The sequence below is a fragment of the Nesoenas mayeri genome (genome assembly GCF_963082525.1).
Source record: "Nesoenas mayeri genome assembly, chromosome: 15".
Classification (NCBI taxonomy): Eukaryota; Metazoa; Chordata; class Aves; order Columbiformes; family Columbidae; genus Nesoenas; species Nesoenas mayeri.
In genome coordinates this window covers 6,688,060-6,698,267 of record NC_137559.1, presented here as the reverse complement: position 1 = coordinate 6,698,267, position 10,208 = coordinate 6,688,060, and the positions used below count along the sequence as shown (strand labels likewise).

Genomic DNA, 10,208 nt, shown 5'->3' with positions numbered 1-10,208 from the left:
ATGATTTACTCGATAGTGTGTACTTTCACAGCTCTCATTTGCATGCACTCACATGTAAATACTAGTTATTTACTCCCAAAATGCAACCAGAAAATGATGAAGGTTACAAAAAAACAGGTACTGAGAAATTAGGAAGTGTAGAAATTAAGTATCCTCCTCAAGCTTAAATCACCTTCTCTGTGTGTGCTCATCAGGGAGGGCATGCTCATTGCAATGTTTGTCCTGCAGCACCCTGCCCCTCGCAGGGCACCTGCTGTGCTGGCTGCCCAGCTGTTGGGTCACCCTGCTTTGGTCCCCTGCGATGGCACACGATGGTCACAGGTCACACCTTGGTGTCACAGGCTGGACACAAAGGTGAGTCCCATGCATGGCTGCACCTGGGTGTTTTTCCTGAGTGATCTGACGGGTACCATGAGGTGGGGGGAGACCTGGGTGCTGTGCCAGGACAGCTGGCTCAGCCGTGGCATTTTGGTCCCCTGTCCTGCCACCTCCAGCGCTCCCACTGCCTGTCACCCCGCTCCTGCACGCGTGGGGCTGATACCCTGCCCGGCCCCCACCCTGTGCAGAGGCAGGCATCCCGGGGAGGAGGCAGCAAAGATATCTCACACCTACAGCGAAGGGGCTGCAAATTGCATTCAGAGTGGGGGATTTTGCAGCCTTAATTGTGTTATTTTAACATAGTGTGTGTAGGTGTGTGCAGAGTGCACATGTACCGTTTCCTAGGCTTTTAACAAAGCAAGCACAGAATCAGAGTCCGTATTGGATCATGTTGGCCCTTGTAGGGGTTGGTGGTGGGAACATCCCTCACCAAGCCCTGTACCCCTCTTACTGCTAGTGGCATGGAGTAGCCAGGCCCAGGAGTGAGCCCAGAGCTTTGGCTTGAGCAGCCACGCTAGAGGACACACAGAGGGTCACTAGGATTTGAAGCCATCACAAATCTGGGGACCTTGCCACCCCACTTTGCAGCTCAGAGCCTGGAGGGCAGTGTGCTCCACTAGTCACAGCCCAGCAGCCTGTGCAGCCAACACCAGCTCCTACCCTGTCACCCCACGCTGTTCATGGCCTTATCTGTCACCACCCACCCGCTCACCAACCTGAACCCTTCTGAGTTGGGCAAAGTAGAAACAAACAATGAAATCCAGCCCATATTGCAAAGATTTCACAACTTGTGCAAGAAAAAAGCTGTCCTTGCAGGCAAAACTGTCCTAAACCAAGATCTGTTAGGCTTTGTCCTTCCAAATCCAGCGATGAAAGCTCTGCTGCATTTAAATTGGCAAAGTGACAGAAAGCAAGTAGTCAGAAATAATCCCTAGCTGGATTAGGTTTTTTCCTTGAAGGAAGAGAGACTCCGCTACAAGGCGAGTTTGGGCCATTAGTAATGCAGTGAGATGCTGAGCTCCAGCCTCGCCTGGTCTTCATTTCCCTGCTCCTGGGGGCTGCCAGGGAATAAGGACGCCAGAGCTTTGGCACATACGTTTATCCCTCCCCACTCCTACAAGGGGGTTATTTATATCTGCACATGCTTCAGAAACGCTGGTTGCAATCTCCTAGCTCTAACAGGACTCCAGCGGTGGGGCTGGTGGGTCCCTATGTGATGTGCGTGAGCTCGGGCAGGGTGTCCCAGATGTGCCACCAGGCAGCAATAGCACACAAACCCCAGCTTCTACTGGAGTGTGTCTGCATGGGCTGGGTGAAGGAGAGAGATTATCGCTGGGATCCTGTGAGGCACTGGGACCACAGAAGTAATAAAAGAACAAATAGCAGGAGATTAAAAGGTATTTTGTAGTCTGAGTCCAGCCGGACCATGCTGAACCACCATAAAAGGTTTGCCGCTGCTCTGATCCACCACAATTTAATTGATTTGATTTAAATTCTTTGAAGAAGAAGTGGATAACAAATAATGAGGCAAACAGGATTGTAATGCAAATGAAAGAGATGAAAGATGGCTTCAGGGAGACGGCTCTTGAAGGTCAGAGCTGAACGCAAAGCTGCTTCTGGTCACTCATTCCAACATTAATGAGGCTGTGTTCTTCCTGAAGCCTTTGATGGATGGAGGGACAGCTCTTGCAGCAAACGCGGTGCTGATGTCTGGCCTTTATTCTCCTCGATCCAAGAGAATCCTCCCCTTGCAGCGGTGAGGAGGATTTTACCTGGTGTGTTGTAGGGACTTGGGGTTTTGCTGCCCGTGTTACTCTGGGTAAACAGACTTCTTAATTGGGTTTTTCCAGATACTCTGATGAAGACTCTAACTTCAGAATTAATTAACTTCACCATCAAAAGCTGAGTCATTTGTCACAATGGTTTTGTCATTAGCTCCCATAATTAAGGAAAGTGTCACAAAACCAAATGTTTCACTTACACAAGCCAGGATAACTGGCATTCAGAAGTGTTTCCAACACACCAGGAATGGGCACGTCAGTGAAGCTGGGGAGGGCACGACCATCCACCCCGAACCCTGTGCCGGGGCCACCAGAGACCTTACCAGCACACTGTGCAGAGCAGCCCGTCCACAGCCCGGGGAACAGCAGGGGATGCACCGGGACAGTCCAGCCAGGAGATGCTGGCGACACACAGTCTGTGCTGGGGCTGCTGAGCCCTGCACCTCTCCCACCCCCACACAAAGTGGCGCAGTCTCTGGTCACCCACAGCCATGCCAGCTGGGAAGATGGGAATATCTTCTTGCTGAAAGCCGTAGTCCTCAAAGGGAGGAGGAAATACCCTTCCTAACATGCTCACTGGCTTTCACAAGGACACTTCCTAAAAAAAGCAGATTTCCTCGATTGAGAAAAGTAGGTTTGCTCCGTGCAGCTCTCCATGCAAGTGAGCACAAAGCTGCGTAACAGTGTGCTCAGCAAGGAGAGCCTTGGGAGCATGGGCAGACGCTGGGGATTTCACACAGTCCTCTGGGGCTGCTGCTCCCCTGCCCTCACTGTCATAGTGGCATGAGGCCATGCAAAGCACCTGCAGAGCATCTGCTCAGCGCCCAAAACCCCAGCACACACCTCCTCGGTGCCCAGCTCACCCCCTGCAGCCCTCTGTGAGCTCGGAGGAACAGAGAACCAGTGCTCAAGGGGTGGTGGGAAGAACAGCTGCAATAGTGTTATTAATAATTAATTCACCTTAATTAGCAATTAACTGAAGATGCAAACAGCCAACACCTTCCCTCCCCCTTGGTCTATGAAGTCTCTTCAGGCACAGCCGCAGGTCTCCAGTCCCAGCCTGTGCTCAGGCAGGCTCGTTTGCTGCTGTTCTCCAGCTATGCAGATGTGCTTCTCTCACAGAAAAGCAGTGACATGTCAGTGTTTGCTGCTGCAGCAGGGCTTGGCAGGGCCCCTTGGTGACCAACAGCCAGAACCAGCCCCCCGGCACAGCCACCCCCAGCTCTCCCCCTACACCACCGGGGTCCCGCAGCAAAGGAAGTCAAGCTCTTGGGTTTTCTTTAAAATTATAGATTTTATTTTTTCATACATGCAGCAAATAGAATAAAGAGTATATGCCCATCTAAAAGGAGGTCTTTATGAGAATCCTTTGACAACACACAGCAGGTAGTCTAGGATGTAGAAAAGTCATCAAATACTTGCAGGTGAAATCAAATTCACAAACACAAACTGTTCAACAATAAACTTTTTTTTTTCTTTTTTCTTGTTTTAATGCAACTTTGAAGGTGATCAGAAATAAACAGCTTGGATGACACTTCCATGCATGGAGCAAGATGCTTGTTGCTTCTTGTGCTGTTGCAGGCTCAGTGGCTCACCTGCGTCTGCAAAGGCAGAGAAGCTGCAGCACTTGTTAGTATGAGTTAGTTCCACCCTCCAGCTGTAAGCCCCACCTGAACAGCTGCATCCTTGCACTCTGCACTAGAATCCACCACAGTTCTTCATTTGTATTAGAGCTCCTGGGGTGAACAACCATCAGAGCCCAGCTGCTGCCCAGAGCCCTCGCTCGTTTTCCCATCTTTCAGACTACCTATGTGGGTTGGCCACTGTGCAGACTTGCATTTATTCATTAAAAGGATGAATAACTCCTTTGGTGATGGCTCTCTTGTCAAGAGAAGGCTGCTCGGATGTCCAGCTGGGGGACATGAGCGCTGCAGCAGCAAGTCCCCCTTGCCATGGGGCTGTCCCCTGGCCTGTGGTGGCTGGGGACAGCGGCTTGGGCTGTGCAGCAGCACTGACAGTCCTGGCACAGACACTGTGTGATGGCTGCATCCCAAAGAGCCACCTGCAGCTGCAGGACAGCAGAGCGGGAGCAGATGGGGGTTCCCAGTGTTTCCCACCTGCCCACCACCCCCCTAGCCCACAGCATAGCCTTGCAGATCACAGGACCAGGCAACTCCCCAGGCTGAGCCTAAGCAGCCAGCCCAGCTCTGGCCTGCTGTCCCGCAGGTCCCTGCTCAGCCCCTGCTCTCCTCTGCTGTCCCGGTTCCATCCAAGCTCTCCGCAGCTCCCTCTCGCTCTCTGCCTCCAGCTGGGCTGCGCTTTACACCAGAAACACAGAAAGCCTGGACAAACAGGCGCGATCCTTTCCTCTTTGGCAAAATGTCCAAGTGAAAGCCCAGGGCATAATCGGAGAGCACCGGCACTTGCAGCCCCAACATCCTCACAGACAGGAGTGGGAATCTGCTCCTGCATCAAGACACCCTGCCCTATTTCCAAATGGCAGTGATGAGAAAGCCATCCTCAGCCAGTGGGCCAACACAAGCAGTTATTGCTTTGCCCCCAGGAGCCCCAGCCCTCCTGCCCTGTGTCTCCTTCACACCGTACCCAATGTCCCCTGCACATGGCATTGCCGCACAGCCCCGCTGGCTGCAAGAGCCAGTCAGGTTCTGCTGCCCAGAGCAGCCACTGAGCAGCAGCAAAGGGGCCACCACAGCCCCTGGGGGCGTGTCTGATCCATCCTGCCCATGGGGACACCACCTGAGGAGCCTGAACCCCACTTACCTGCAGCACTCAGGTGTAATCCAGCCTGGGAGAGAGTCGGGATTTGCCATCCTTGGTGGGTGGGTGACTGCATGTCCTGCCTCCTCCTCCTCCTCAGTCCCTCCTCCTGCCTCATCTGGGCAGGTGCAGGGCTTGGGGTCCCATCCTGACCTCACCACTGCCCCCCACAGCCAGGCTACTCATTGTGGACACCAGCGTGGGGCAGCTAAACCCCCCAGGCCCCAGCGAGCACCCCGCACACCCCAAGGGATGCTTCTCTCCTCTGTACCTGCAGGCTGAGCTGCCTCCTGTCCCCCAGGCACCTTTCTCCTGTGTCAACAGCTGCTCCTCACACTGTCCCCTTGTCCCCTGGGCACAGCAGTGGGTGCACTGCATGCTGGGAACACCCTTGGATTGTTTTACTGGGCTTTATCCACACATCAGAGCACCTGGGACTGACTAATGGGGCTCTCCTGGAACCTCCCAGCATCCTCCTGAAGCACTGCGCTTCCCCATCCTAGAGTGAAGATTAAATCATCAAATTACAGCAAACCATGAGTCAACCACTGTCACCCTGCCCTTACTTGGAAGAGTTCATTCAAATCACAACATCTGTGCAGGGCCAGGCATGTCCCGTTTTACATTTCTCCATGGAAGAAACAGGTCAACTGGAAATAAACCTTGAAATAAGAGTTTTGCAAGCAGCAGAATGGACAACGTCAGAAACGCTCAAGGTTTAAGTTCTGCAAGCAGGACCCAGGCTTTGCTAAGCTCTCCTTGGAGCACGGATCTGCACCCTGCCCACCTCACGGATGCCACCGGAGCTGCCTGGTGCCACCAGCCACAGGCTGGCCTGGCTCTCCATGGCTCAGCACCACCTGCTCCATGCACAAGTATCACCCAACACACACACAAGTCCCAAATGGAAAAGACGTGACTCCCCTCGTTAGCCCCCGCGTGTCTCCACAGCCCCAGGGTCCCTCGGCATGGGCGACCTCCCAACAGCGCCTGGGACAGCCCTGGGGAGCGGCTTCAGAGCTGAGATATGGAAATTACAAACATTCACTGCTGAATTAACGCTAATTCTGCAGCAGCAGGTTGGGAAGCTGCGGAACGCGCATGCTCTGAGCACCAGCTGCGGCTGCAGAGGACGGCGAGACGTCTTCCCACCACGTGCTGGGGTCACGAGAGCCCTCGGACACCAGCCCACGCTCCAGGCCCCAGCTGATGCAGAGCGTCTCATAAACCCTCTCGGCAATCTGGCACAATTTGCAGTTTTCTGGGGTTTGGTTTTGTTTTGTCCAGCCCAGGGCAGCACCCCAGAGCACAGGCTCAGCTCACAGGGCACTGCCTGCGGTTGGGAACGGGGAGGGGACATCAGCTGCAGCTTCTAGCAGCCTTTTTTCCTCACTGGATCGTTAAAAGAATAAAACAATTTCAAAAGGTAGAGTTTGATGTCTATAAAAGGTCTACAAACCAGAATTTCCTTTATAGGATTCCTCATGATTCATAAAATTCCACCCCCATTTCCCCCATAGGCATGGTGGAATGTGTATTTACATTAGAACCGGTAGCATTTCAGATAATGTACTAATGTTATGGGCTTTTTTGCAAACCAACTAAACTGGTGTGTGATAAGAGAGGGGTAACAGCCAGCGACCCAGAGGATGCTCATGCTCAGGGCTCATCCCATTGCCTGCCCTGCTCTCCCGCACGGCACTGCTGCTGCTCGGCCTTACAAACAGCTGCTGGAATTGTCTCTTCCGATTCAGAGTTTTTGAAATGATGCAGAAGGTCCTGGATTGCTGAATAAACCCCCCAGGAATTTTGGCTGAAATCAGGTAGATCAAGCTGCCTGTAAAATTCATGGGTTTTGAGCCTTTAAGATAATAGCAGAGGGTGTAAAGTAGAAAAGTTACCATTATAAATAGCCCTCAGTACAGCCCTTTTGCAGCGGGCATATTTTCAGTTGGTAAACTGTAAACTGAGAATATCTACGTGTTTTGTTTTGGTAGAATATTAATATCCTTTACAGAGCTGTTAAATTTTGACAGTGTCTGTGAAAAAATAGGAGAAAGATTTATGAGAGCGCTGACAGAGTATACCAAAACTGCAAACTGTTCCAGATGTTAAAAAAACATCAAATCCCATCTTTCGCTTAGAAAAAGATTTGCTCTGATTTACAAGAACTGGCATGGAATTAGTTTGGAGTCGTAATGCTGAGTGTGGGAGAGGACGTGCGGGGGGCGCGGGCTGGCGGGAGGAGGCGGCTCAGCGAGCCGGGCTGACCGTATGTACAATGCATTAAAAATATATGTCTATAAGCAGACTTCTCCACACTGATCAAATGTACCCATGTCTTGAACAAAAGGCTCCTCTAAGACAAGCTCACAGTCATCGCAAGCTTCAGCACAACGGTTTAAAATATCAACCATGCGTAGCATTCAACAGAAACGGTTTGTGAGTAGCTAGGGTCACTGGAATCTCAGCATCTCATTTCAAAAATTACAAAGACTGTAGCAATTTGGTATATTTCTGTTTAAAAACTCTATTAGTCACCACCAACTATAGTTCCTAGAAGTATTACTGTTAACTCGAACCCCAGACATCTCCAGCTAGGGAAACCAAGCTAGCGAGTGACACGGACATGGAAAGGCCTCCTAAAACGAGCGGTCGGCGCGGATTGCGTGAGGGTGTGTGTCTGCATGGCGGGCCCCGGAAGACTGGTGTGTATGTACACGGCGAGCTGGAGAGGGGCTGCGAGGACGGGCGGCCCGCGCCGCCACTACACGTTAATGACAAACTCGGGGTTAGTGTAGGAGAATCCAGCAAACTCATTCTGGTCCAAGTTCATGATGAAGAGTTTGTCCGTGGGCGTGAGCTCCACCGGCTGCCGGGTGAACTCTTTGTCGAAGTTGGAAGTGTCTCGTTTGTCTTTCTGTTAAACGGAAAGCACAAGAGTTAAACACAGTCAAGGGGAGAGTGCAAGTGAGTGAGTGAGTGGTGGCAGCACCCAAAGGTGCATGGCCAGGAGAGCTGTGCTGTCCCCAGGGAGCTCTGCTGTCCCCAGGCTCCATGCCCAGCACTCAGTATCTCCGCACCAGTCTCTAAAGCTGCTGCCAATGAGGAACACGCGCCCAGACAGGCAGCGGCAGCCCCTGTGCAACAGAAGCAACCCCATGCTATGGGCAGGAACAGAGAAATGCCAGTTTAACATGCTTGGAACACACAACCAGATGGTAAAGGGACGTGATGAGAACACGGGTCGTTGGAGACAGCTGTAGGGCTCCCGGGCCGAGCATCCCTCCTGTCCTGGCTGCTGCAGGAGAGACAGAGCAGCTCCTCGACACACAGAACCGGCACTGCAAACAGAGATCCACAACAGGCAGCAGCAAGGAACCTGGAGGAAGCAACATGCCTCAAAACGTAAGTAAACATTCCATATGATTTCAAAATTTGCACAAAATAATCAGCTCTAAAAGCTCTTCTTGTTTTAAGCTTGATTTGTTAAAATTATGCTACAATGTGGTATTGACCGATGCAGTGGTTTATTGATTGGAGGATGTGATTTGCTCCAGGGTTGTATATAGAAAATATATAGTAACTCGAAAACCTCGAAGAATGAAAATGCCACATACACAACCTGTTATTTTAATTTCATAAGAAGAATAACTTTGCGGATACATCCAACCCTCCAAAAAAAAGAAAAAAAAAAAAGAAAATATACTTATTGTCTCGATGAGCACTGGTAACTGGCTATTGGCATTGTAGAGCCCATCAGGCGGTAACACTCGGGCTGCTTTTATAAATGCGTGTGTATCAGAGATTGCCCAATTAAGGTATATTCTGGCATGGGGGTGCTCGGGTGGACGGCTGGGAGACCTGCAGCACCACCCGGGTCTGGACAAGCCTGACCCAAAGCACTGCACTCTCCACTGAGTTTCCTGGTGTTACTGCAGGCGCAGCCACCGACCTGCCCTGACCCTGTGCTGAAGGTGACTTCCACCTGCTGTGACACTGGTGGCACCCTGTCACAGTTCTGGTACTTTGTAGAAACCCACAAAACGGTCTTTTTTTTAGACTCTGCCTTTGAACCGAGCCTCCTGCAATGCTGGGATCGTGCCTGTGCTCTGCTACAATGGGAGATTCTTGCTCTGGTTCATTTTGTCAGCTTGTGCATGTAGCCCCCCGAGGGGTGACTGCAGGGGTGCCACCATGCCCACCCCTGCCGCTCCATCACTGCTCAGACACGTGTCACAGGAGGGACCACGCGGGCCTGGTCTGTGCCCTGATGAAGCACCCAGTGGGTGATTTGTTGTGTCCTCACTGCATCACCGGGTCCCGTGAGCTGTTACCATCCTCAGACACTGCAGCAGAGCCATTGGCACTGTCACACCTCGAGCAGGTGCACAGCCAGTGTATGGCCAAGGTGCTCCCCGTCCTCATCCTGCCGGGCCAGCAGCACATCACACCCGCAGCAGGACCCTGCGGCCACTCCGAGACCCCCTCGCTGCAGGTGCCTTCTCCTTGGGACGGCTTCAGCCTTCAGGGAAGAGCAGAGGGGACAGAGAGCCAAGGGTGCCCGAGAGGAGATGAAGGTGGGAAGGAAAACGGAGCTCAAGGAACGAAGAGAGAAAGGCCAGGAGAAGAGCAAGGATGTGTCTGTGCTGTCAAGCTGGCTTTGGGCATAGAACTCAGGGCACCGGAGCCCCAACCTGCAGGTCCCAGCCTCTCCTGAGCAGGACCTGGGGCTCTGCTTTCAGACAAGGGACACTCAGGAGGTGGCCGAGTCCCTGCAGGGCTCCTGTCCCCAGCACAGTGAAGGAAGAAGAGGTGGATTTAGGGGCACAGAGAAGGAGTGGGAAGGGCAGACAAGGTGAAAGAGCCAACTTCAGCTGCAGGATTCCACCAGGCAAAGGGTGAAGCAGTTGAAATGCAAGTGCAAGCCCATCCAGATGGAAGGCAGCGTTCCCCCAGGAGAGAGGGGCTGGCGTGGAGCAGATGCGCTGCCCTTCGCTGTGAAGAGGCTGTTTTGAGGTGGTTGCACGGTGGCTCTCTTGTGCGGCCCCAGCATGTGCAGAAGGAAGGAGCTGATGGTGGCACCACCCAAACCAATATGTGCCAAGACAACAACCATCCTACCCAGCCAGGAGCTGCTCCTTCGCAGGAATGCTGTGGGATGCTGCAAAGAGGAAGGAAAGGTCCACATGTGCCACTGGTGCAAGTTGCCCCGATGGTCCCCAGCCCTTTAGAGCAGTTTCTGCTGATGGCACCAGAGAGAGTGACCGC

At 52.5% G+C, this 10,208-nt stretch overlaps 1 protein-coding gene across 1 annotated transcript in view; it reads right to left on the bottom strand.

Annotated features, from left to right (window-relative positions):
- Nucleotides 1–7,704: 7,704 nt before the first annotated feature.
- PRKCB (protein kinase C beta) overlaps nucleotides 7,705–10,208 on the bottom strand; it is a gene marked incomplete at both ends in the record, with an annotated part of 103,679 nt that continues 101,175 nt past the window's right edge. Inside the window, one exon of the mRNA XM_080354082.1 lies at nucleotides 7,705–7,857. Coding sequence (XP_080210208.1) covers nucleotides 7,705–7,857 — 153 coding nt within the window. The remainder of the gene's footprint in view (nucleotides 7,858–10,208) is intronic.